General features: G+C 53.2%; 2 protein-coding genes across 5 annotated transcripts in view; both read right to left on the reverse strand.

The window, feature by feature from the left end:
• Window positions 1-24,542, reverse strand: part of LOC122387368 (ras-like protein 2) — a 32,379-nt gene extending 7,837 nt beyond the window's left edge. The window contains exons 1-2 of the mRNA XM_043377497.1: window positions 24,180-24,542; window positions 2,564-2,651 (exon numbers count right to left, since the gene is read on the reverse strand). Of these exons, the coding sequence (XP_043233432.1) occupies window positions 2,564-2,651; window positions 24,180-24,293 (202 nt within the window). The 5' untranslated portion in view covers window positions 24,294-24,542. The remainder of the gene's footprint in view (window positions 1-2,563; window positions 2,652-24,179) is intronic.
• A 220-nt stretch (window positions 24,543-24,762) lies between these two features.
• LOC122387372 (glycine-rich cell wall structural protein-like) lies at window positions 24,763-26,539 on the reverse strand. Of its 4 annotated transcripts, none has more exons than XM_043377504.1 (3): window positions 26,451-26,539; window positions 25,489-26,068; window positions 24,763-25,404 (listed from the first exon to the last, which is right to left on the reverse strand). In XM_043377504.1, exons 1-3 carry the CDS (start codon window positions 26,454-26,456, stop codon window positions 24,896-24,898), a joined length of 1,095 nt encoding a protein of 364 aa, XP_043233439.1. In that variant the 5' UTR covers window positions 26,457-26,539; the 3' UTR covers window positions 24,763-24,895. The 4 variants fall into 4 exon arrangements, with proteins under 4 accessions (XP_043233439.1, XP_043233437.1, XP_043233438.1 ...); XM_043377502.1 differs by having other exon boundaries at window positions 24,763-25,025; window positions 25,056-26,068; XM_043377503.1 differs by having other exon boundaries at window positions 24,763-24,975; window positions 25,054-26,068.
• Between the last annotated feature and the right edge of the window lie 608 nt (window positions 26,540-27,147).

Genomic DNA, 27,147 nt, shown 5'->3' on the forward strand with positions numbered 1-27,147 from the left:
TATGTCCGCCCACCCAGTCCGGCCTCGTCAGTACACCCAGGCGCGGTACAGGAGACGTACTAACGGTCGCTGCGGCGGCGGCCGGCCCTTCACGGCACACCGGCACCTAACGGCGGCCAGTGGTGTCACCGTTCCCAGAAGGTGGCGGCGCGATGTCCCAGACCGACCGGTCGGCCCGGAGCCCCGCCGGGGCCCGACCGCCGCGCCGCCGGCAAATGCCACATTCCGGGACCCCGGACGGTTCAGAGCAGGACAGTCTCAGCTGCGGGTGTTATTACCTGGGCTGGATTAAAACAAACTCAGCGGCATAAATGGATAAATCTGCTCGGCCTATTTTCCAGCTGTTTTTTTTTTTAGAAATAAAAATATACCTAGCACGGGTATCATCTTTGACACTCGCTAAAGACTTGTTGCGATATAAATGGCAAATGCAGTAGTTGAAGATTTTGACACTACTCGTCGGCCGCATGGAAAGCGTTCTCCTATCTCTTGATTCCTGGTTCAGAGCTAACGGACTGAAAGTAAATGCCTCCAAAACTCAAATGATGCTGTTGGGTAGCCGTCAAAATTTGCGCACTTTAAACAACGTAACTGTAACATTCCGCGATCACATTTTGACCCCTGTGCCAGAAACAAAAAATCTCGGTTTGTACTTTGACAGCACCCTGAGCTGGGACCGTCATGTTTCCATCATCACTCAGCGCTGCTTTGGAGTTTTGACTGGTCTGTCGCATCTTAGGGGGCACCTGCCCACGGCCGTGCTCTCCGCGCTGATCAACGCCCTAGTCTTCTCTCAAATTCGCTACTGTATTTCGGTATACGGAAATGGCAAAAAAAGCAACCTCTCTCGCATTCAAAAGATTATAAATTACTCGGCAAAAATCATTTTCGGTCGTAGGAAATACGACCACGTTTCCGACCTACTTCAAAGACTGGGCTGGCTCAGCGCGGAGGGCATAGCATCATACCACACTCTCTGCGTGCTGCACCGCGTGCTCCGGTCTGGCGAGCCGGAACAGCTGGCGGCTGGGCTGTCCACTGTCGCGGAGGCCCGTGCGGCGGCCGACCGCACGACGCGGCAGGATGGACTGTTGTCAGTCCCCCGGTCCAGGACGGAGATGGGCCGTCGCCGCTTTGCCTGCCGTGGGCCGACCCGGTACAATGGTCTGCCGCGAGACCTCATCGAACTCCCCGCGTCGCGGTTTGGACGTCATCTGAAGCGTCACCTGGTAGATTTAGCGCCTGACTGACTTGTTCGTGTGCGAGTGAATGTTCTGTGAGATTGCATGTGATGTTACCCATGTATCATTTTTAAAACCGTGACGAGAGGTCCTAATAGCCATGACTTACCATGGATGACCTTAATAAAAGTCTGTATCTGTATCTGTATCTGACACTATCCTAGTCTCCAGAAATAAGCATTGATTTCCGTTACGCATTGCCCGTCGCTTTGCGTTACCTACGCCGAAAGCATTTACTTCCTTCCCTCCATAGATGGCGCTAGAGACGAACGCCTGAAAGTAGGCTGTGCCGCAGTGCCGCGCCCCAATAATGCTAGTTTCCCTCCAAAGATGGCGCCAGGGTCAGGCGCCTGAAGGTAGGCTGTGCCGCAGCTCTAAAGTGTTCGTTTCTCTCCATAGATGGCGCCAGGGTCGGGCGGCTAAAGGTAGGCTGTACCGTGGTTCCGGGCGTGGCCCTCGCGGCAGGACGCTCGCCGCTGAGGAGCCAACTATCTAGGTATATTCCGGCAGAGGCGTCTCTTTCCGAAATGCATTGTTTGGTCTCTTATGGTTACGTTTAGGATAACAAAGCCACATTTCCATACAATGTCATGGGGCTAATGTTATATCGACTTTGGCCGTTTTCACGACGGGCTATCCGGCGAGTGCACCTAATTTAACCAAATCTGCACCCACCTAATCTCTTTTACAGTAAGTATTTTATGAATTTATTTCAATGTTTTCATCGATGATACTCTCTGATAATATGACAAAGCAGGCATATAAGCAATTAGTGCAACCTTAGCTGATAGCTACTAAGACTTAAGAGACACACTGAACCTGATTTTACCAAATCTGCACCTGATCTGCACCAAATGTACACCAGATGTGTACCAGATGGCCGTCGTGAAAACGGCTATTATTAGGAGATTGGGCCTTACCAGGCCTGTATGGATAAAACGATACCCAGGAGAATACCTACCAACAGGACTTTTCGTCACGTCGTCAAAATTACGGGGAGTTGAGCTGCAGCAATTGTGGCGCTTTAGATTAATTCAAATCGGATACCGTTATCTGTCTCGGTTTTTTCTCTCTTGCAGCTGTAACCTACTGATCGCCTATCGATGATCAACCATTTCCCTTCGACAGTACACGTCAACACGACACGGCCACGACACTCCATTGACGTCATCAAACCGCACAATGACGTCATAGGTATAATGCCCCAATGACATCAGCCATCGTGGGGTGACGAACAGAGCCGAACCCGGACAGTCACAGGCCGGGGGGAGTTGGGGGGGGGGGGGGGGGTCAGTCTCGGCGCACGGTGCAGTATTACTTACTGTCGAGCTTTGCGACCACGTCATCGATGACGCACTGTTTTGTGTACGAATCTTCAATCGTCGGGTCGTAGTCCGTCACGAAATAACTCTGAAAAAGGTCATGGAACAGTTAACGTTGGTTCGTTATAATGCGACAGTGGAAACAAAATGAATGTGTGCCCCGTGATTGTACTGTAGGTACATGAGTAGATACATTTATGTACTAGTAAAAAATATTCACTATTTGATCACATCTGGTATAACTGAACGTTCGAGGGGATAACCTGAGGAAAATGGGTAAATAAATTTAGGGGAGAGTGGGGTACATTCGTGCAATAAGTGGATAAATCCATATATTTGTTCTTTGGTTGGTGCAATTGGAAAAATTGTCAATTGTCGTATGGAAAGGAACTATTACATATATTTTTCTTCTTTAAAAGTTATCCTATAAAAGTATCGCTTCTATTAAAAAAAAAAACTTTTAATAACTTTGAACGTTTGCACGAAACTGCTCCAGGTATGGGGCACATTCGTGCATGGGGTGGGGCACTTCCGTGCACCCTGTTAAGTTCGAGGACTTACTGGGCATTACCAGAATTTACCAAAAGAAATTGGCAGGGGGTAATTTCACTTGATTCCTTTCGACAAGAATGTATTGCACGTCAAATGTAGAAAGAATGGGCTGGCCAACAAGAATGTGCCAACTGCCGGCCATCAGCCCGCCTCCGTGACCTCGCCAAGGTCGCGTGAATTACTTGTCACGACGTCGCAAGCAACCGAGACTGAGTCAGGCGAGCGTCATAAGTGAAACCTAATACAGATGAAGTCATAAAACGCAAAAAAAATATGCACGAATGTGCACTGGCGGATCCAGGGGGGGGCACGGGGGCCATGGCCCCCCCCCAAAGGCCTAAAGTGGCCTGTTTGCCCCCCCCCCCCCAAAACGCCAGAAAAATTGCTAAGAAAATATACCTTGATGGAGGTTTTTAGCCACTTGGTGAAGTAAAGCTTTCCACAGCATAATATGGAAGCAATATAGTAGCAGTGAGGGTCAGTCAAAAGTTGCGCGAGCGGAGTCGACCTTAAAAAAAGACTGTTGTTGGCACGTGTTTATGGCGCGGCAGCTGGTAGTTGGCGGTGTTTCGCGTGGTGTGGCATCACTGGCGGATCTGGGGGGAGGGGGGGGCACGGGAGCCTGAGGTGCCCCTGACAGGCCCGTGGTGCCCTTGCTAGGCCTGTGGTGCCCCTGGACCCTGGCAGGCCTGTGGTACAGTCCACAGCAGAAGTAATGTGGGGTTTCAGTCATGGGTATGTTCTGCTTCTGAAGCTTAGGAACGATTAGCCAGACTACAATGAAACTTTGAATGTAGCTTATATGTATCGTCACCCTTGCAGCTGCAACTTTAGCTATTGACATCTTCTTTTCAATCACTTCGCATTAAACAATCGCCAGTCAAAGCCAACCGTTGAGTTTGGTAAAACCCTACATTACTTTAGCGGTGGGCTGTACCTCTGGCGGGCCTAGGGTGCCCCTGCTAGGCTGCTGATGCCCCCGGGACCTGACAGGACTGTGGTGCCCCTGACAAGCCTAAAGTGCCCCCAACAGGCCCGTGATGCCCCCGACAGGCCCAAGGTGCCCCTGCGTGATGCCGTGATGCCTGCGAGGCCGGTGGTGCCCCTTGCGAGGCCGGTGGGGCCCCTGACAGGCCCATGGTGCCCCTGCTAGACCGGTGGTGCCCCTGGCAGGCCTGTGGTGCCCCTGCTAGGCCGCTGGTGCCCCTGGGCCCTGACAGGACTGTGGTGCCCCTGACAGGCCCAAGGTGCTCCTGCAAGGCCGGTGGTGCCCCTGTAAGGCCTGTGGTACCCCTGCTAGGCCTCTGGTGTCCCTGACAGGCCCATGGTGCCCCTGCGAGGCCGGCGGCGCCCCTGGCAGGTCTCTGGTGTCCCTGACAGACCTGGGGTGCCCCTGACAAGCCCGTGGGGCCCCTCACAGGCCCGTGGTGCCCTTGCTAGGCCTGTGGTGCCCCTGGCGGGCTGGTGGTGCCCCTACTAGGCCGGTGGTGCCCCTGACAGGCCTGTGGTGCCCCCGGGCACCAAGGGGGTCATGACCCATGTGGCCCCCCTTGGATCTGCCACTGATGCATAATATATTGATTTGTAAAGGCGTTATGGCTTATGCAATATGCAATTGCAGGCACTTGGTATCCCTCACTTATCCCTCATTGGGGCTCTGGCGGGCTCCTGAGGGCCCACGTCTATCTCCGGAAGCCCATATAGACAGGCTCCTTTGGGTCCTTTCAGTACACTATGGCATAAGAGGTCTCCATGCGAGTCCTATACATACATCTGAGGGCGTACCCTGATGTCTGAGGTACCCAACTGCAGCTCCAATGGTCTCTTCTTACACTGGCGGATCCAGGGAGGGGGCATTTAGGGCCATGCCCCCTTCCCAGAGGCCTAAAGTGGCCCGTTTTCCCCCTCCCCCAAACGATAATGAAACATAGTTCAATCAGGGCGTGGCCCAGGAGCCGAGTTAGACAGGGCTGTTTTACCACCTCCCGGCCCGCAAAGGGACCCAAGCACTGACTCGAAGCGGGTTAAAGAGACCCTCCCACCTTCAAAAAAGTTAATGAATTGGCATGAAAGTGATGTCGCTAGGTTCAGAAAGGGCGAAAACGAATATCTACCAATTTTTATCGAAAAATATTCACCGGTTTTCAAGAGATCAGACTTTTATTTTTGTTTACTTTTTGGGATATCCGCTGCTGTTCCTAGCGACTTTATTTGAAAGTGCGGCATTTGTTGCGCGCAAAGCAGCCTATACCACCGCATGCTACCAAACGTTTTAGTAAAATATTAAAAAATCATTAGATCTCCGCTGACGTCACACATTCAGAGGGGTATCCAAAAGCATTAGCCCCTCTGAATCAAAATGCTGCAATTTTGAAATTCAATATTTCCGATTTAAGGCATTTCTCGATGTTGTGAGTGCGTGCCGAAACCGGTAATTGTGAGCCAGGGACCCCATTTTGGCTATCTCAGCTCAAATCTAATGTTAAGGTGGGAGGGTCCCTTTAACTGGTCGATAAAAACAATGGTAAGTGTTTACAAAGTAATATAAAGGCATGGGTCGGGTGGGCTACCATTTATATATTTTTCTTTTTAGTTAAAAAAAAATCATAGTGTCAGGGCTGTGACGAAAAATAAGTGGCCTAAATCCGATGAGAAAACGGGATTTGGGGGTACCCTAGGTTTGGCTCCTGCATGAGTTGCCCCCCCCCCCCAAAACGCAAGCCTGGATCCGCCAGTGCGAATGTGCCCCTAGGCAGTAAAAAAATAATAGTAAAAAATACTAATAGTAGCGGAGAGTGAGGTGATACGGCACCGTACCCCGGGGCCCGGTTGCAGGGCAGATAAGGCAGAGTGTGTGCCCGTCCGGATTCCTAGCTGTAACGAGCGGCAAGGTGACCGCTGAGCGTGAAATGAACACATCGCGTCTCTGGATAAAAACAGACCGCCGCCACGTCACCGGCCGTTCGAGGGGTCGCGGTGGGTTCATGCACCAGTGTCCGCGGCCGGAGCCGTGACGTGGTAAAATGGAGGAGATTTGTAAGAAGTGAAATGACTGAGTCGAGCTTCTTCATGGCTGGTTAACAGAGCATATGATTTCGCCATTGTTTCCCTGCACACATATTTTGAATAAGACTTTTCTATAAACCTATGAGAGAGCGCTCAGCCCCCATAACCAGTAGAAATATCATCGGAGCATTCAGTCACGCGCCATTGGGACCTGCACTACTACTGCCACTACTACGACCTGCACTACTACTAAATGCGCCGCGCCGGCCGGGCGGTGCGGTCGGGCCACTGCTCGTCCCGACCTGTTGAACGCCGCTGCTCGGATACCGACTGCTCGGCTGGCCGGCCGCCAGTGACACCCCGACTGAGCCCGCCCCGCACCGTCTGACCAGCCCTATACACGGCACCGCGCCAGTCCCGCCGGCTGACCACAGGGACCCTCCATCTGACCACAGGGACCCTACAGCTGACCACAGGGACCCTCCAGCTGACCACAGGGACCCTCCGGCTGACCACAGGGACCCTCCATCTGACCGCAGGGACCCTCCAGGTGACCACAGGGCTGACCCGCAAGGTTCGGCGGCTCGGACGTCGAGACAGGCTCATCCAGCGCGGTGGCCGAGAGCTGCAGCGACGCGGCCTGCAAATCCCCCACGCCACGACCGATAAGGGAAGCCAGAGCGAGTGATGAATGAAACAGGTGGCACCGGAATGGCCTCCTGGCTCGAGCTGGTGGGGAGGAGGGACGGGGACAGGGAGGAGGGACGGAGACGGGGCGGAGGGACGAGAAACAGGGTGAGGGGAGGTGGAGCCCGATCGTGACAGAGGGGGGGGGGGGGGACGATGTGGGACAATCGGGCGGCAGCGCGGTACAGCAGCGGTGGGTTGAGCCCGCTGCGTGACTGATCCCGCGCGTCCCGCCGCCCTGTGGGCTGCTCCAGTGACGACCACACCCTGACGGCTGCGCTCCACCCGCCGCTGGGCACGCACTCTGCGGCTGGCGACGTCACCGTGAATGGGCCGGGCACCACGTGCCGGGCTTCAGTCACCCGCCGCCCCCGCCCCGCCCCGGCCCCCGCCGCCCCCGCCCGTCGCTGTTCGGCCCCGGCCTCGCTTCCGTTTGAAGCGGGCGAATGGATGGAACTGGCGGGTGTATGGGTTCGGGAGAACTATAAACAAACGGTACAAGGCTCTGTGGTGGCACAGGGAAGCGAATGGCCGGTTTTACAGACGTAGGGAACGCAAAATGATTCCAGCCAGCGCAGCCCCATTCATACTTTGCCGGTCTACAACTCCGGCATTCTAACACCATTTTCTTTTATTTTACCCTATTTTCATTTGAGTCTTGATGTATGTACTAATATGATTGTCTCAGGTTGGGGACTCCGGATTCCTCATACCTATCTGAGGAGAGCAGTGTGTAGGATCCGAGGTGTCTGAAAGTGACTCCGCCCTCGCCATTCAGGTTACGTCACGTGAGAACGCAGGACGCCAAAGAAGAGAAAACCCAAGTGTAATGTGCATTGTGAAACTGAACACCTGTTGGTTATTTCATTGCTAATAGGGGGCAAGCAAGAATGCATGATCTAAAGTGAATGGAAACGCATTGAGGTATGAAAAGTAATTAAAAATGCTTTATCAAAAGACCATTAGTGGGAGGACCGGAGACTGGCGGCAGCGCACGGCCTCCGATTACATCGTCAGGCGGCGGCGAGATTGGCGCGCGCCCGACGCCGCGGGGACCCGCTGAGAATGGGGGAAGAAAGCGGATCTCATTACCAGTCGACTAACGATCCCAGCAAACAATAGCTCCGCGGACCGAGTGGGAGTAGGCACCGCGCGCAGCGCCCGGCCCATTTCGTAACGCTCGGAAACGGACTGTTGCTGAAAAACCCGAGCCAAACTACACATTGATATGCCCACTGGGGAGCTTTGCGTAACGAATCCGAATCTGTAAGAGCCTGCGGCCATTGCTACATACCTATTCTTTTTGCGGATAGTTCCCTAAAATATCACCGGGTAATTCGCTCAGTGTGCTAGAGCGTGACTGGTAGGGTGCCTGATTGGTAACGGACCCCGGGGCGATCATTAAAGGTAGTGTGCCACCTTTGAAAGATTTCCCATTTTATTTTTCCTAGGATAAGAAGCTTCTGTTTTTACCTAATATCGCAAAAAAAAAAATCAAAAATGGGCCTGGAATAGTGCCTTTTTCGCCTAAAAGTTTTTCGGTTTTTAGATATGTATAACAACTGTAGTGGGCTCACCTGCAAACAGGCGTCGGGCAACAATCGCGAATGCGGCGCACTTGTGACAATAAGCAAAGGTCATTATAGTGTTACGACCATACGACGTACGGGAATGAGTTATCAGCTGTCTAATCGTAGACAACACAATGTCGAGCCTTAAACTGTAAGCCCGTATTGTATTGTTTCTTTTATTTGGCTGTCGAACATTATTTATGGTTTGAAATATGATTTTATGTAAAATAATTGATATGAATAAGCCGTCTTATAAGTTATGACCCCATTTCACCACACGCAAGTGGCAGAAATGACAATGATCAGCTGACGCATTTTTCTTGGCCGAAGTCAGAGCGCGCGGCCCGACGCACCACGCGTATTTGGAAATTCCGACCTCGACGAGCATCAGAAGCCACCTAACAGGCGTGTTCGAAACCGCAGGAGATGATGATGAACGGGTTTATCGAAACTTGATTGGATGAGCATATCGGTAATAGCGATTTCAGTGTGTGCATTTATTGTTCATAGTGGTGTGAAATGTGGTTGGGGTACGACCGACAACCCGTCGGGGCGAATTTCGCACTGGGGTACTCAAAATTTGAAGAATTTAAGACGTTTCCATGAGTTTTGAAGGTATGGATAAGTTCTAAAAATCCGGTTCTCCTTATCTGGGCCATTAACTCCATACGGTCCAAGAAAGCTGGCACACTACCTTTAACGACTTGGTCAGCCGCGCATAGCAGCAGATTCGGAGAACACAAAGGAACAACTGCAGGGCACGGAACGCGCACGGCCGGTGCACCACCCACGCTCGGAGCTCCGACGGCCGCCAGCAGTGGACCGGCCGGCGGCGTCGAGGCAACACGGTCATAACAGACGGCGACCGCCGCTCGGCCGGCCGTCGGGACGCGACCGAGCGGCGAAACTAGACAGCCGCAGACAGCTCGATGGCCGCAGCACATAATCGCTCTGTCGGCAGTCGCGACCAAATGTCAAGGCTGGCGGTCTTGCGCTAGGACCGACTTTAAAGGTAGTGTGCCACCTTTGAAAGATTTCCCATTTTATTTTTCCTAGGATAAGAAGCTTAGAAGCTTCTTATCCTAGGAAAAATAAAATGGGAAATCTTTAAAATCTTTAAAATAAAATGGGAAAAACAGAACTGTTTTTACCTAATATCGCAAAAAAATCAAAAATGGGCCTGGAATAGTGCCTTTTTCGCCTAAACGTACGGGAGTGAGTTATCAGCTGTCTAATCGTAGACAACACAATGTCGAATTTAAACTGTAAGCCTGTATTGGTATTGTTTCTTTTATTTGGCTGTCGAACATTATTTATGGTTTGAAATATGATTTTATGTAAAATAATTGATATGAAAAAGCTGTCTCTTAAGTTATGACCCCATTTCACCACACGCAAGTGGCAGAAATGACAATGATCAGCTGACGCATTTTTCTTGGCCGAAGTCAGAGCGCGCGGCCCGACGCACCACCACCGCACCACAAAGTATGAGCAGAAGCCGCGCCCAAAGCCAGGGCCCCGGTAACGTGAGGTAGCCGAGTCGGGGCAGCGTGCGCTGACCCAAGCCGGGGCCGCAGCTTTGGGCGCGGTCTACCGCATCCCCGCGGGCAGCCCCGGGCTATCACATGACACCGGGAGGACGCGCGGCCCCGGCTTGGGTCAGCGCACGCTGCCCCGACTCGGCTACCTCACGTTATCGGGGCCCTGGCTTTGGGCGCGATCTACCGCACCACCTAACAGGCGTGTTCGAAACCGCAGGAGATGATGATGAACGGGTTTATCGAAACTTGATTGGATGAGCATATCGGTAATAGCGATTTCAGTGTGTGCATTTATTGTTCATAGTGGTGTGAAATGTGGTTGGGGTACGACCGACAACCCGTCGGGGCGAATTTCGCACTGGGGTACTCAAAATTTGAAGAATTTAAGACGTTTCCATGAGTTTTGAAGGTATGGATAAGTTCTAAAAATCCGGTTCTCCTTATCTGGGCCATTAACTCCATACGGTCCAGGAAAGCTGGCACACTACCTTTAAGGCGTTTGCGGGGGTGCGTATGTAGCTGGCAGCTGGTAGCTGGCGAGCAGATGGGCGGTGACAGCTAAGAGCTGGCGTGCAGCTGACTGCTGACAAATGACAGCTGGCGTCCAGCTGACAGCTGACACATTATGAGTTGACGACTGGCAGCTGCCCTTCAGCCGACCATAGGCGGTCCCAGGGGGGGGGGCCACGGGGGCCATGGCCCCCCCTTTGGTGCTGAAAGGTGGGGCCATACTATCTTTTGGCCCCACCTTTCAGATCGAACAAAAGTCCTAGAAAATCTTTTCGTATGTTTCATTTTCTTTCTTGCACCATCAAAGAACGTAAATTTCACTCATGAGTGGGCTCAGTTTCGCATTCTGTCAATTTGGCGGTCAGCGTCGCTGGCACCGGTTCACGAGTATGGCCGGATCTTACACGGAATATCAGCGTGGATTTACTTGAGGCTCTCGTAGGCCCAGCAATGGCTGGCATGAGACCCTCTTCGGCAGTGGCGGGTGGGCCCTGCTAAAGGAGATTGGCTCTAAGACACTAAAGTAAGACCTCATGGGTTGGTGCTGTGCACCTCAGAAGCCCGGTGGTGACGCCGTATGCCGGCTTGGTTTCGTGGGATTGGCGTGGGACCTCCGGGGCCTGCATAGAGTTTGCGTGAGCTAGTATGTAATCTCAGAGGCATGTGTGTAATGTGTACACAGTGGCGGTCGCGGGGGGGGGGGGGGGCTAACAGCCAATGGGCCCCCATATAGGTGTATGGGGCCCTGGCAATTATTCGATCGTCACGAGGCTCAAAAAACCCACGCCCAGCTATTAATATAGCTCCCACACCGGTCTTTGAGCGTCTTACACTGACCTCTGAGGGAACTTCAGTGGCGTTCAAGCGCCCACGTTGACCGCTAAGAGCCTACATCAACCTCTGAGGCCCCACATCTGGTCTATGAGGGGCCCTAACCGGCCTCAGGGGCCCCAACCGGCGTCTGAGGGTCTCACACCGGTCTCTGGTGGCCTTATTTCTGTCTCTGGTGTTCCAAGACGAACCTTTAGGTGCCAATGAGGGCCCCGCACTGGCTGCTGAAGACCCGATGCCGGCCTCTAAGGGCCTGCATTGGCCTCTGAGGAGGGCCCATCTTGGCCTTTGAGGGCCCTCTGCTGGCCTCTGGGGTCCAACGACGGCTCATGCCGGTCTTTTAGGGCCCCACGCTGACCTCTGAGGGCCCATGTTGGCCTGTAATGAGTAAGGACCCACATTAGCCTCTGAGAGCCCAACTCGGTCTCTGATGGTCTCAAACTACTGGCCTTTGTAGTTTGCATGCCCTGTACTGGTCTCTTAGGGCCTAAAACTGGCCTCTACGTGAAAACATACATGGGAGGGTTTCTGAAGATCAGAGGGCTCACGCAGTCTCCGGCACAGCCTTACGTTGGTCCTGATCGAGATTACTTTACGTCCTGATGGTCCCGCGCAGATTCCCTCATATTTCGACGTCGGGACCCCATGAGCCGGTGTGGGTCCTGGGGCTGGCAGAGACTGATGAAGTCCTTAGGGCTCAGGGCCAGTCTTTTTAGCAGTAGGACTAGGCAGGTTGAGTGAGCCCCAATAGAGCCGTTGCGAAGCCCCGCGGAGTCACGCGCGGCCCTCAGATGCCAATTTTGAAAGCTCGGAACCTGTGGGGGTCTCCAGAGGTCGGTGTACCTACGCTCTCCCGCCGCCACACAACTAGGTACCTATATGGGTAAATGTCATAGTCTGAAAATGCTCTCTGGGTTTCACATGCTTGTTCAAAGCAAGAGGTATCTGTACTTTTCGGAATTGTTTTATAGTGGTAAGGTCATGAATCCGCGTGCCTGACCTTCCAGTATACCTAATAGGTATACTGGAATACCTATGCTACACCGATCCGCGTCATGGTGCAGTGGCCCGACCGGTGGAAGCACCGTGGGACGGGAAATGGAACTGGTGATTTTGCCTTAAATTGAGCTTAAATATTTCACGTAAGAATGAGATGGACGAAGCATAAGTAATGCCAACTGCGCGGCGCCTCGTGGACGTAAAAAAATAGCCGATCAGCCCCCCCCCCCTCCGGTGACGGATAAATGTTATGTCCCGCGAGTGTGACTTTGGCCCCCCCTTTTGCTAGCGGCTGCGACCGCCAGTGCAGCCGACAGATGACCAGCTGCATCGAGTTCCACTGCAGCTGTGCTGAGTGCCTTACAGCAGCAGCCGCAGCAGCTCTGCAATGACAAGCTCTCAGCTCTGTGGCCACGGTTGAACGGTAACCGGTTTGCGAGACCTCCTCTGGTCTGAGCGAAATCAAAACATTCCGCGCTGTACGGAATGGCCCGTACAGCTCCGAGTTATACAGAACAGTCCGCGACTCAATAACCAATCGTATCGCAATACGACGGAACGGCATGTCACCGAGTGTCCCGCGCTGTACGAAATGGCATACGCTTTATCATGGAGAATCTCGTGTTGTACGGAGTGGCGCGTGACCGAGCGTCCCGTACTGTACGGAGTGGCGCGTGACTGAGCGTCCCGTACTGTACGGAGTGGCGCGTGATCGAGCGTCCCGTACTGTACGGAGTGGCGCGTGACCGAGCGTCCCGTACTGTACGGAGTGGCGCGTGACCGAGCGTCCCGTACGGTACGGAGTGGCGCGTGATCGAGCGTCCCGTACTGTACGGATTGGCGCGTGACCGGGCGTCCCGTACTGTACGGAGTGGCGCGTGACTGAGCGTCCCGTACTGTTACGGAGTGGCGCGTGATCGAGCGTCCTGTACTGTACGGAGTGGCGCGTGACTGAGCGTCCCGTACTGTACGGAGTGGCGCGTGACTGAGCGTCCCGTACTGTACGGAGTGGCGCGTGATCGAGCGTCCTGTACTGTACGGAGTGGCGCGTGACTGAGCGTCCCGTACTGTACGGAGTGGCGCGTGATCGAGCGTCCCGTACTGTACGGAGTGGCGCGTGACCGAGCGTCCCGTACTGTACGGAGTGGCGCGTGACTGAGCGTCCCGTACTGTACGGAGTAGCGCGTGACTCATCCAACAGAGCTGCACTATCTCAGTCTGCCGGGCGGTGAGGCCAGGCGGGCAGGCACCCTCCAGTCGGCGGCCAGACTGGGGAGGGGAGGAGAGGGGAGGCACCCTCAGTCAGCGGGCGCGGCGCAAAGTCGCTGCGGGGGCGGAGATGGAGCGTCCGCAGTTGCCGGCCATTCTGCACTCTGCAGCCGCCACATGTTCCACTGGATTCTCGGCGAGACTCAGAGACCAGTCGCCGCCGACTGGACGGTGCCTCAGTGACGGCGGTAGGGCGCGGAACGGGGAACGCAGTGCACGGCCAAGGAGTCTTCAAAAATAAATAAATAAATAAATAAATAGCTGATGTGTCAGTGCAGGTTATGGATGGCTTTAACGCCCGGAAATAGGAACTGAACGCTGCGAATCAGCCGGAGCTGAGTCACAGACAGTCGGTCGAAAACAACATCCGCAGGGACGTGGAGATATCAAACGAGGAAGCTGTAACCACCAAAGGCCGATTCTGACTATCAATGCCAGCGGGGCAGAGCCTTCAGCGACTCCAATTCCAGACCAGCGGCCCCAGCAGACACCCGTTGTATCACTTTGCCGCATTCCGTTCAGGGGTGGACTACACTCAGCGTGAAACCTCTCCTCAATCATTACAATTTTCTCTCGACTAACGATCAGTTAGAGCCAGAGAACTCTGTATCCGCCGACTCCCCAATCCGGTTCCAGTTGGCGTGCGGCCCGGTTCGCCAGCCGTCCGTCCGTCCGGACTCGTTTGGGCAGCCGTCCGTCCGTCCGTCGACCGGCTCGTCAGGTCGGTCGGCCGGCTGGCGGCTGCGCTGCGGTCAGTGGTCAGAGGTCAGTGGTCGGAGTCAGAGGTCAGTGGTCAGAGGTGGTCAGTGCTCGTTGGTCAGTGGTCAGTGGTCGTGACCGTGGCACCGGGCGGCCTGCCGCGGCGCCGCCAGCGCGGCGGAGAGCGGAGACGCCGGCCGCGACTTTTTAGCGGCGTCGGGTGACGTCGCCTGTCGCTCCGCCGCTCATACATTATGGAGCGGCTGTCGCCACGCAAAGCCGGCCGGCCGACCCCGTGCGGGGTGACCTGGACACGGACTCGTGTACCGTGTGCCGTGAGGAGTGGCCTGGATGGATTCCTTCAAATATACGAGGGTGAAGTTTCCCGGATAGCTTATCGTTTGGCGGTTATTCGGAATGCAACATAAAAAGTACTGCAGCAGCCGACATCTGATGGGCAGGGACGGAGTGGGAGAGGTGCAGAGAGAGAGAGAGAGAGAGAGAGAGAGAGAGAGAGAGAGAGAGAGAGAGAGAGAGAGAGAGAGAGAGAGAGAGAGAGAGAGAGAGAGAGAGAAAGAGAGAGAGAGAGAGAGAGAGAAAGAGAGAGAGAGAGAGAAAGAGAGAGAGAGAGAGAGAGAGAGAGAGAGAGAGAGAGAGAGAGAGAGAGAGAGAGAGAGAGAAGAGACGGAGTGAGAGAGGGTGAGGCGGTGGAGTCGGTAACATTCGGTCAACTGATGAACACCAGCCACTGGTGAAGTCCAAATCCGATAATCCAAACCCACTCCGAACTTAAACTTCTGCAGATTCTGTTTGAGTGGTGAGGAATTTAGGGCGGGTCGATGGAAAAAGTTTCCAAGTGAAGAGCGATTTTCCTACGGGCTGATCCATAAAACGGTTAAAACATATTTTTTGCGAATTTTTGAAAAGGAACTGGGCGCGCCGTCAACGGTTTTTTGAGACCACTTTTGCTAATTTTTCTCGTTGTTTGCAAAATGTAGTGGGAAAAATTCGAGAAAGGTACTATATTTACCACTTTCCTAGTTCTACATGCTTACCCCCACCTCTTCACAAAGTTTGGAAACCCCAGTGGCAGAATCGTGCTCAGAATAGCGATTAGCATCGGCGCTCTAAGCGCAACGAAACCAGCGCCATCTATTGAGCGAGTTTGGCATAACATTGATTTTGACGGCTTTCCGACCGTCAAAAGCTGACGCAGCCGCTGCCACGTCGGGTATATGGTGTTCTTTGGTGTTCCTAGGTGTCTGGTGTTCCTTATTTGACAATAGGTGAGTTGTACCCATTCGATCCGAAATACTTCAGGAATCATAAATTGCTCCGGAAGCTATACCTATAGTGATTTCGCCAAGAAAACAGCGAGATGCTTAACTTTGATACCTATATGTTTATCAGTTAAATTAAGTTTTGCAGACAGATAACATCAGTCCAAACCGTATGTTCATTTTTGAATGCAATGGAGTGAATGCAATCACACTTCGATAATTGATTCAAACGCCGGCATGAGAACGTTGCATTGCGTCCTGATGGCACACGTGATGTAACCGAGACGTGCTCTCTTAATAACAGCAACGTATGCTGCCTAAGTTAGGAAACGGATGGCTCGCTCCACTGCCTGAGTAGTGAGTATGGGTATGCACCGCATCGAAATTAATTTGTTAAGCAGCGGGTCGAAGGTCACCCTCTTCCAGCGAGATTGCTATTGGTGTAACGCGTTCTTTGGACCGATCTATGAGCTGCATGTAGTGCATGACTTGTTTATTGCAAAATGCTGATAGAATCGCATATCTTTATGTCTCCTGCCTCATTCGCTTCCTATACTTTTTTGCCATAAGTGTCTCGAGTCTTTTTATCACCATTCCTTAGTTCAGCAAGCATCGCAGTGTATGCACTGTTTGCTGGCTGTCTGTATCGGCCAGTACAGCCCAAAAAAGTTTCCTATAGTGAGCCCGGTACTTATTCCTTTCGATCACTGGGCGAATAACACAGACCGGTGAGCTGAGAGGTCTCGCAATAGCTGGATGCTTTGGAGTAATCCGTCTCTGCAATGTTTACTCCGTAATTTCGGACCACATTGGGACATAGTGAACAACATTGAACTCGGTGATAGTTCGAAGCTGGTCAATATATGTTGCATGATGGGCGATCGCGACGGAATGCGTAACTTGCAAGCTGCCAACGTAAGCCATTTTACCAAATTCAAGGGCTCAAGCTTCCTTACTGACAGCTACCTCAGGATTTGTCAAGAGCGTGACGCCTGCTTCCGGGCTGTTCAGAAGTGTTCTCTGATCTGGACTGCATGGCGTTGCCCGAAACGGCACGAACGGTTCCTGCTCGATGCACAGGCACTCTTGGTAAATGGTCCACTGATCGGCGCAGCTTTAGTCCAGTGGCTTTTTCACAAGTCTTGTAAACTTGTTTAATAGTTTGGCCCTTGTCTGATTTTGGTGTAAAATAGAATAAGCATTGACTACCGGGCTCATTTACTGAAGCAATATGCTCGTCCAACAGGCTCGTCATAGCCGATGATCCAGCACGGCTATCCTATTTATCATGATAAACGACGCATCCTTATGCACGTAAAATGCAGAAGGGCATTTCCTTTGTAATCACTTGCCTATCCGAGAACAGTAGGTATGTGAAGTGTCACCGAGGACCACCACGCGGCATTAGTTCCGTTTCGACATGGAGGCTCCTTTCCACTAACTGCAACAATGTCACATGATTGGGATCACAAATTGCGTCGGAGACCACTTAGCAGCTACTACCGCGGTTATTATGAGGTCAGTTTCCCTCAAAGCTCGATGCTCCACTGCTTGTTGCGGTGGCCCAGCCCCAATAGGTCATCAAAATAGGATCTGATGGTCCGATGAGAACGCGCGACTCGGGCAGTGATATGATACGCGGATCGCCGATCAGCAGGATACCTCGCAACTCATCCTCAGTCTGTTAGATGAAGCCGGGCTAAGTTGACGAGGCTAACTTAGTACTTAGTTATTCTGTAATTGAGCTGCTACTGTTCAGTTCTAACACTAGGTTTGCATTTCAAAAGAAAGGTTAAATTTACATGCAAGGAAATAATCGAAGCCAAAACTGAAAATAATGCTGCTGAAGTCTCAGCGCAGAATCAAATGACTAATAGGTCCAGCGGACACTATCGCACTTGGCGCATAATGGCTGTGCTAAAGTCAGGTGAACCCCCAATATGTACATTTCATGGCTACTTTAATTGCAATTGACAGCTTTCACGCTATATACGCTCCTGTGCCTTACGTTTTTTTTTCATCAGCGTCCTAAGATCGCATCAGCAGAATGCATATTGTCTCGGCCGACGCAAGGTTAACAGTCCTCTCAAGAGATGGCGCTGCGATCGAGTTGCGGAAAACCGATACAGAGAGCATGGCACCATGGCCACAGTTAAAGAGATACAGCCAACAGACTTGCAGAATAGGTTGAGGAATAGCTGAAGTTTCGAGGTATATATTTGAAAATAATTAATCATATGAGATTTGTGCTCAAAACTCGCGTGCAGTGAAAATGTAGCGAAAAACCCGGTTGATTAATTGGCTGCGGCGACCCGCAACCTCAACCAAAAAAATTGAAAAAATTCACACAGTCTTCTTGTGACATGCTCCGTAGGAATTTTGGTCTTCATTATGTGTCCTCGAAAAAAAGTTCTCGGATGACCCGCCCTAGACTGAGGATGCACAAACACCGCACTTGAAACGACAATGCACTGGGAGAGTTGGTTTGAGGTAGCATTCGCTGTTGGGGCCGTGAACACACGTCACAAGCGGCCCAACCATAGGCGTCGCCAGAGATTTTTGGTTGGGGGGGCAAAATCAGCTTTTGTGTTAAATCTTGCCTTCCTCCAGTCGTTACTCATTCATTTTACATATCATTCAACGCGCAATAGTGCGAGGAATACGATGGTGACAAGGTTTTCCTTGTAGCTATGACTTGCCATTTTTTTACAGAAAATTTATTTTTTTTAAATTTTTGAACAAAAAACGACCGGTAGAATCACAATGGCTGCGCTTGCCGACGCACTCTGGAGAGCCCCTGTGCAGACGCTCGTCGCTCATGATCATAAAAAGGTTAAACGCTCAGTTTAAGCGAATCACCTTGCTGAAACTTTCATTCACGCATGCATGCAGAGGTTCTACGTAAAATGCATAGGGCTTATCCCAGCCGCCGATTGAAGCTAAGTAGGGCTTTCAGCGGAGAGTGAATGTCGGAAGTGTGAATCGGAAGTAATTTATCTTTGCTCCAGTGAGAGGAGGTGTAGTGTGAACAAAAAGTTTCCCGTTTTTCGTGTGTAGGGAAGCGCTGCAAACGCGAAGAAAAGACGTTTAACGGAACCAAAATTTCGCACGGCATAGCGGCAAGGGATCCTTTAGCGATACGCTTGGGACTTCCAGGCCATTTTAGGCCACTCAGGGTCAGTGTGGGCTCTCAGAAGCCTGCTTAGGATCCTGAAAATCGGCGCTGGTCACCCCAAATAGTTACGTGTACATATGTGGTGCTTTAGGGCTTTCCGAGCCAAAGGTGGGACCCTCAGAAGCCAGTGTGGGCGGCGCCGGCGGCGGGCGCTAAGAGACCAGGCCCAGGGTGAGCAGGGAGCCCTCAAATAGCAGTGTGAACCCTGGAGGTCTGTGTCGAATCCCTAAGGACCCTACATAGGGACATAAGAAACATGTGCTGGGACCCTCAGAGGCACACCCGAGTCGTGACCCCTAAACTGCAGGCTTAGGCTCAGCAAAATCTGTCGCCTCAAAAGCTCGGCTGAGCTATCAGAGGCCTAAGGTTCTCAGAAATATTTAAAAGTATCCTCAAAGATCCGTGTGGCCCTTCAGAGGTCTACGCATGTGTAAGGTCCTCAAAGATTCCTGTATGGGCCCTCAGAGAATATGAACACCAGTGGGACTCTCAGAGGCCGGTTTGGGCCTTCTGAAGGCTTCTTAGGAGCTCCTTCGGAGCCTGTGTGAAAAGCAAGCAGTCATGAGCCCTGTGGCACTTGAACGGTACTTGAGTCTGTCGCAGACATTTGACGAGAGTTGAGAAAGGCCCGAAGATTCAGTGTCACGCTTTGAACGCAAATTTTGTATCAGCACTTCAAAACTTATGAAAATCAGCTATAAAATGTAATAAAAAACCAACGAGGAACATGAAATGAATCACAGTATTGACACTTCCGAGTCTGGAGTCGGTGTTTTGACGATGTTGGCGACTGCGACTCCGACTCTGGCTTGAACGAGTCTGACCTCACAGGCATTCTCAGAAAGGTACCCCCATTTTTTCCCGACTCCAAAATCTCATCGGATCTGTATCGATCTCAGGGGGTGCCCGGTCCGAGGTTGGGGGGGCAAGCTGCCCCGCTTGCCCCCCCGTGGCGACGCTAATGGGCCCAACCATCTTTCACTTACGCTTCCAGTACATGGGGACTGGATACAGGCGATGTCCGGCTAGAGGGTCAGTCAAAAGTCACGGTCTGCTTTTTTTTTCTTCTTCAAAATAGCATATCACTCAGGAACAGGTGACCTGAAGCACTCTTACCACAGTCCCAGAGGCGATTGCAGGAGGACAAGCACTATTGACCGTCGGGGCACCATCCCGAGTGAGCATAGCGTCCACCGTCGGGGCACGGTCAGGAGTGAGCTAAGGTCCACAGCCGGAGTGAGCTAACGGTCCTGGTCGGGATCCGGTCAGGATTGAGCGAACTAGGGTCCACATCCGGACGTACACGGACGTTTGGACTCCCGGGTCTCAGCTGGGTGTGGACCGCGCTCTGCAGGCCGGCGGAGGACCGCGGCGTCGGCCAGCCACGGCCGGTCCACCTCAAACACTGTGCAGGAAACCGGGACCGGCCGGCGACCGCCCCGTGCCAACTAGTCGAGTGACTCGTCCGGCCGGCAGCCCGTAACCCCGGTACACAGCAGAGGAGAGGGAGGACGGCCAGTGAGCCTGCAGACTTGCATTTAGCTGCGGATCGCACAGACACTAAGATACTGGCCCTGCGGAAGCTACTCATGAGTCATTGGACTCTAATATGAAAATGTTCGGACCGAATACAATGCATTTGGGAGAATGGGAGCGACGGGATCCCGCAGACGCCACGAGCACTCAGCCCGCAGTAGGTGTCCTGGCCAGGCCAGACGCTCCAATGTATCGCCATGGGGATAAGGTCGCCGGCCGCAGGACGTTCGGAGGCGATGCGACTCGGGGAGTTTTGCCGGCCAATAAGGAAACTACCCGTCAGAGGAGGCCGGCCCGCCGCCTTCGCGACAAGGCTGCGACCGATTTGCCTGCTACGATAAACCCGAGGGCTAACACCGCGGTGTGAAATATCAGCCAGACACGACTATCTAAGGGTGTTTCACTAAAAGTGTCAAAAAGTAAAAGGTCATAATGCACATAATAACAATGTTTTCTACGAAAATTTGCATACCATTTCATCCGCAATTGTTGGACATTTGAATATATAAAAACGATAGCACCGTCACTCAAACCTATTCCACATATCCGCCCCTTCTTTTGATGCACCGTTTCGGCACGTGTCCGGAGGTGCCTCACAGCCCGTTTTCATCTTCAGCGTCCAGACTGTCGGCAAAACCTTGAATGGTGCTCTTCAGCTCCCGAAGTGATGCGACTTGAGTCTTCCTCAGCTCTGCGAGTGCTACTGACCAAAACCAGAAGTAAAACGGTGACAGATCGGGGCTTTGCGCTGGCCAGAGGCGGGCGGCGAGGCAGCTGATTTTTTTTTTGTGCAGGAACTTCTAATCCAGCCAGTTCCTGGTGGTTACAGCCATTATAGTGGCTGTTTTTGATAACTTGCAAGGCCTTGGCTATTTCTGATGTTGAAATTAGCTTCTTGTTATCTTCAAAGACCCTCAAAAAGACCCTGACCTTTTCAACGGTTTCCGCCGAGAGGTGGGGGACCCTGTCTTTTTTGGACTGCGACCGGCATCGAAGGAACCCTTTTAAACCTCTCAAGAAGCCCTTTGAACCTTTTATAATCTGGAACGTAGCGAGGTGAGAGAATAAAACGTTTCCTGAAAAGTCGGCATACGGTTTCAATGTTTCTGATGGCACCAAAGGTAAGTGTAATTCACCCCTCCTGTTGCGGTGTAAATAACCTGTTCTTGTTCTGCATAAGGAAAAAACGACTAGTAACTTTGGCCTCCTGCCCTCGCTCCGTATGAGTGTAAAATATATCTTAAATGGACAAAGCATAAATGTCCAAAAATTTGCAACCAAGCCACGTGCGCAACCACGTGATTTGCATATTTTATATAACTTTAATAGGCATTTACTTTTTGACACTTTTAGTGAAACACCCTGTAGTATCTACCTACATACTTTTAGGAAAATTGGACGCGTTCTGTGCAGGGATGCGGAGCCGTGGAAATTTCAGACGGCTCCGGCTCCGGCTCCGGCTCCGGAGAAAAAAATCGGCTCCGGCTCCGGCTCCGGCTCCGGGTGAAATGTCATGGCGGCTCCGGCTCCGGCTCCGGCTCCGAGTAAAATGGTCCGGCTCCGGCGGCTCCGGCTCCGGCTCCTACTCAGTACATCCCCTATGCGATCAATTAACCCGGCCGGGCCCGGGGGGTAATCCCAACCACCGTAGCCCGGGGGGGGCGTTTTTCGCCCCCCTGTCTAACACCGTAAATAAGGGAGCTACAGAAACAAAAGCGATACCAAACGAAAGATCCTTACGAGACGATTCTAACGCACCTAAAATTTTTGACCTCAGGTCAATTTTCAAGGTCAGAGGTCAAGGTCAAAGGCAAAAACCGGCACGTGTAGTGATATCAAAGTAAGCGTTCTAGAGGACGGCAGGATGCATAAAACCGGCAAAATTGGGTGTCAAACGAAAGAAGAGAATCTGAGGATTCCGAAAATGTGCTCAAAATCAAAGGTCAAGGTCAAGGTCATGTCAAAATTGACCTCAAACTTTGCACTTTTTCGTACATCTTGCGTGCTAACTTCCAAGATGTTTTGAAATGTTTTGAGGCTTATCAGGTCCCTATTTGTGGTTCATCTTAAGATACAAGGCTGCTAAAAGGTCAAGGTCACAGAAGAGTATCCTTGCTAGAGGCTATTTCACTGATTCACTGATTCTAGAGGCTATTTCACATTATTAAGGTCAACCAAAGGTCATTCGAGGTCACATGAGGTCAACATAAAACTTGACCTTTTCCAAACAAAATATATATCATTCGACGCGGCTTGACAAGGCGAATGCGATGGTACCACTGCCGTAGCTCTAGGTCCATTTTTGTCGAAGTTATTTGCGAAAAACTAAAACCACATTTCGGGGTCGTTGACCTGACCTCTGACCGCAGGTCACCAAACTAATTTTCTATTTTTTTCTAGGTCAAACGCTACACAACCGTGCTCGTAATTTGTATTTATTTCTAAAACTATTTTTAGCAGCTATTTGAAGTTCGCGCCTGTGACGCCGAAGTTTGCCGTGCAGGGGTCTAGAAAAATCGAGCCTGTGACGTCATCAAGGGGGCTAGGTCCAAATTTTTTACTTCAGAAGATGTCAAATTGATGGGAGAAAAGCTACTGAAAGTTTCGCTTTCCTATCCCTAAGCGTTCGGGAGCTATCGCAAATATTCGCCGGGGGGGGGGGCGAAAAACGCTCCCCCCGTGCCCGCGAGGGTTAAATACGGGTGGAAGAAAAAAGGCGATGGGATTGGTACACGTTGCTTCTGTATTTGTATAACAAGGCTATTTTGAATACCACATTGTTTTACGCCTTGTACTGTCAAACCGAACTAGGTAAATAATTTTTTCCTCTTAAAAAAGGAGCCGGAGCCGTCCCCTTTTTTGACGGCTCCGGCTCCGGCTCCGGCTCCGGGCTATATGGTTTCACGGCTCCGGCTCCGGCTCCGGCTCCGGGCAAAATATGCCGGCTCCGGCGGCTCCGGCTCCGGCTCCGGCTCCGGCTCCGCATCCCTGGTTCTGTGCCATCGAACTGCCATCCAAAAAATGAAACAGATTGTTTTATCAAAATGCGCGTGCCTATACTAGTTATTTGATCGTTACGAACTCAGCGAGCGCTCCGATTCACTGGCCTCCCTGCTCTCTTTATCACCAGCTCGGCCCTCTGCCAGCTCTCTCCTCCCGTGCCCAGCCCCCTCCCCCTCCCCTCGGCCGGCCGCCCCCACCGCAGTGTGTTTACGTGTCTGCCCGTGCAGCCCCGCCCGCTGCTGGGCGGCGGGTGCGCTATCACATCACAGGTCCTGACTCACGCCTCCTCGAGCTCAGCGGCGGACAGGGCGGCGCCCAGCCCGTGGCCGAGCACCGGTGACCCAGGTCAACAAAGGACAGTGACCCAGGACACGTGACCCAGGTCATCACCTGACCCGTAACCCAGTGTCCCGTCACTCAGGAATCTAAAAACGCTTCTGCATAAAATAGTGCGAGATAGACCGAGTCGGCAGACGTTAGGTGGTGGTGCTGACCGAGTCGGCGGGCGTTAGGTGGTGGTGCTGACCGAGTCGGCGGGCGTTAGGTGGTGGTGGTGACCGAGTCGGCGGGCGTTAGGTGGTGGTGCTGACCGAGTCGGCAGGCGTTAGGAGGCCGTGCTGATCGCCGGTGGTCGGGTCGGTGTCTGCAGGGGTTCCCTCGTCGGCCCCACACGGCGTGCCGACCCCCGCCAGCGCGGCTCTGACTGTTTACCGGGCCAGCTGGGCGGTTTCGGCTGGCGGCTCCGGCTGCGCCCCCCCCCCCGCCCTCCCTCCCGCGGCGGCGGTGGCGGGCGGCGCCTCCCATGCAGCGGCCAGCGGCGCCACGCCGCCGCGTGACGCAACGGGACAAGGTCGGTCCGGTCCGGTCCGGTCCGGGCCGCGCCGGGCGGCGGCCGCTGCTGGTCCGCCGTAGGTGGTGAGTTGGACCTGCGGCGGGCCGCAGCGCTCGGCGTCTCACCTGTATAAACTGGATGGTGATGGCCGACTTGCCGACGCCGCCGCCCCCCACGATCACCAGCTTGTAGGTCTGGTTGTAGCCGCTGCCACCACGGTCGTTGCTGTACTTGGACATGGCTGCTGCGGTTACAGAGCTACCGCATGGGCCCAGCGCACACCACCGACCACCGTCCCGAGCCCGTCCCCACCGCGCACTAACAGCCCGGCGCTCCTCTGCTGCCAGCCGGAGACGACACGATACGAGCGCGCATCCGACCACCACCGCCAGACCGCACTGCCGCCGCCGCCGCCACTGGGCCGGCCCGCTCCGTCACCACGAGACTGTACGGGGGCGTGGAGGCCGTACAGTCTCTAGCAGCCGTAGTAGAGCGGTCCAGTGCGGGCCGGTGACTGAGGTGTACGTGCTGCCATCTATCGACTGGTCTCGGAATGTCAGTGTTGGGGTGCCCCGTGCCTTTGACGGGTCTGACGAGGGATCGTGGACATTCAACTTTTTTTTGTTTATTGCTAATAATTTCTCCGTTATTCCCACTGAGTGCATTTTGGCCTTCCCTGAACTGACAGCACATATATAACTAGATGGCAAGCTGAAACATATATTATCTACGAGTGCCTACTATGACCGACAGTACCATTATCATCGGACACAAGGACAAGAGTGACACACACAAGCTGTGACTGTGCACGAAGCATTACCTAAATCATTGCAGCGGAACATCAGTGGTAGAATCCACCATAGCGACCCGAGCCCGCGTACCCTCCGCCGAGGTAGGAGCCTCCCCCAAGGCCACCGCGGTGCCCTCCGAGACTACTGTACCCTCCGCCGAGGTACGAGCCGCCGCGGTACCCTCCGCCGAGGTACGAGCCGCCGCGGTACCCTCCGAGACCACTGTAACCTACAAGGCCTCCGTAGCCTCCAGTCAGGCCTCCGAAACCTCCACCTAGGCCTCCAAAGCCCCCAGCAGCCAAGCCTCTGTAGCCTCCACCAAGGCCTCCGAAACCTCCGGTCAGACCTCCGTAGCCTCCAGTGAGACCTCCGAAGCCTCCAAGATAGCCGTAGCCCGGTCTCAGCACCGCAGTCTGGGTGTATACGTTGACAGGAGTACCGGCCGCCTTCACACTCGAGATTCCTCCTAGTCCTCCGTAGGAGCCGCCGAATCCTCCCAGTCTGCCGTATCCACCGCCTAGGCTGCTGAATCCGCCCTGCCTGCCGAATCCTCCCAGTCCTCCGTATCCGCCCAGTCCTCCCAGTCTGCCGTATCCACCGCCCAGGCTGTTGAATCCGCCCAGTCTGCCGAATCCTCCCAGTCCGCCGTATCCACCCAGTCTTCCATATCCGCCGTATCCTCCCAGGCTGCTGAATCCGCCCTGCCTGCCGAATCCTCCCAGTCCTCCGTATCCGCCCAGTCCTCCCAGTCTGCCGTATCCACCGCCCAGGCTGCTGAATCCGCCCAGTCTGCCGAATCCTCCCAGTCCGCCGTATCCACCCAGTCCTCCATATCCGCCGAATCCTCCCAGTCCGCTGTATCCGCCCAGTCCTCCCAGGCTGCTGAATCCGCCCAGTCCGCCGTAGCTGCCGAAGCTGCCGTATCCTCCCAGTCCGCCGTATCCTCCCAGGCTGCTGAATCCACCCAGTCCGCTGAAGCCGACGAAGCTGCCTTGGCCGAGACCGCCAAGAGCACCGTATCCCCGGAGACCGCCGTAGTAACTTCTCAGCCGTCCCAGGCCCCCGAGGCTGCTGGAGCCTCCAAAGCCGCCGAAGCCGAGGCCGCCCAGCCTTCCGTAGCCGCCGTACCCTCCATAGCTGCCGTAGCCGTACCTCCCGCCGTAGCCGTACCTCCCGCCGTAGCCAGCGACGGCAGAGGCCACCAGACAGAGCAGGATCACCAGCTGGGGAAGGTTTGTGAGTGGTTCGGTAAGCAGAAATGTGGAGCGCGGTCTGCTGCTGTGACATGCAGGCCAGGTACCCAAATGACATATATAGGTATTATATATGAGCTCACAATATGGTTCTTGAACACGATACACGGTAATAATAGCTGGGATCAGATGCAAGCCATTGCGATCGTAAGGCCGTAAGACAGAAGTGAACATTAACATAAATATGCTAACAGCAAGACACTATAACACAGCAATAACGTATAGCATTCTGTAATGTGGTGCAACCATAAGGTGCAGTGAACTATGAATATAGACGTTTGTGCATGGCAATTGGCATCTACAGTAGAGTATCAGTAAAAGCAGAATCCTGCGTCCGGTGACTAGTACCAACCTTCATGTTGCCGGAGCTGTGTTGTGCTGTGGGAGGCTGACGGCTGTCAGTGACTCCTGCAGCGCCGCAGTCCACATTTATACCGCGCGGACGGCCGGTACGCACAGCGGCCTCCTCACGCAGCGGACAGAGCCGGCAGCGTAACGCGTAACGCAGCGGCCGTCGACCACACCCCCCCCCCCCCACCAGAGAACTGCACAACACGTGCAATACCTATCGGAAAAGCCGTCCACTCTGCCCCGGTTTCCTCTTGTCACGCCCCCGCTAAAAGCGCTCAACAGGAAAAGAAAAGGAATAGGCGTGAGAAAAATGCGCACAGCGTACGCCTGGCTGATAGGACTCGGAACAATTCGCACCGTAAGGCATCAATTACATCATGTGAAAGGGAGCGGTGTAAATCGGCGCCGAACGACGGAGAAAAGCGGAAAAGTTTCATTACACGACCTCTAGAGTTCATTATACATGTGCATACGAAATACGAATTGGCCAGTTCAGCTGAGGCCGAGGTGTATGTAGTTCAAGGGGAGGTGTTCCGTCGTCACGAGATACCAAAACGCGCAGCGCCGCTGAATTACGACAGACGCTATATATCATATATACCTATCTACCTATCACGTATACCTACTGAAAGTTTGAATACGAAAGAAACAGATCCAGATGTGCAGGAAGAAGGCCGTGTCATTACATAGGTACGCCG

The sequence above is a fragment of the Amphibalanus amphitrite genome, unplaced genomic scaffold, assembly GCF_019059575.1.
Source record: "Amphibalanus amphitrite isolate SeventyFive unplaced genomic scaffold, NRLGWU_Aamphi_draft 000284F_arrow, whole genome shotgun sequence".
NCBI classification, from domain to species: domain Eukaryota; kingdom Metazoa; phylum Arthropoda; class Thecostraca; order Balanomorpha; family Balanidae; genus Amphibalanus; species Amphibalanus amphitrite.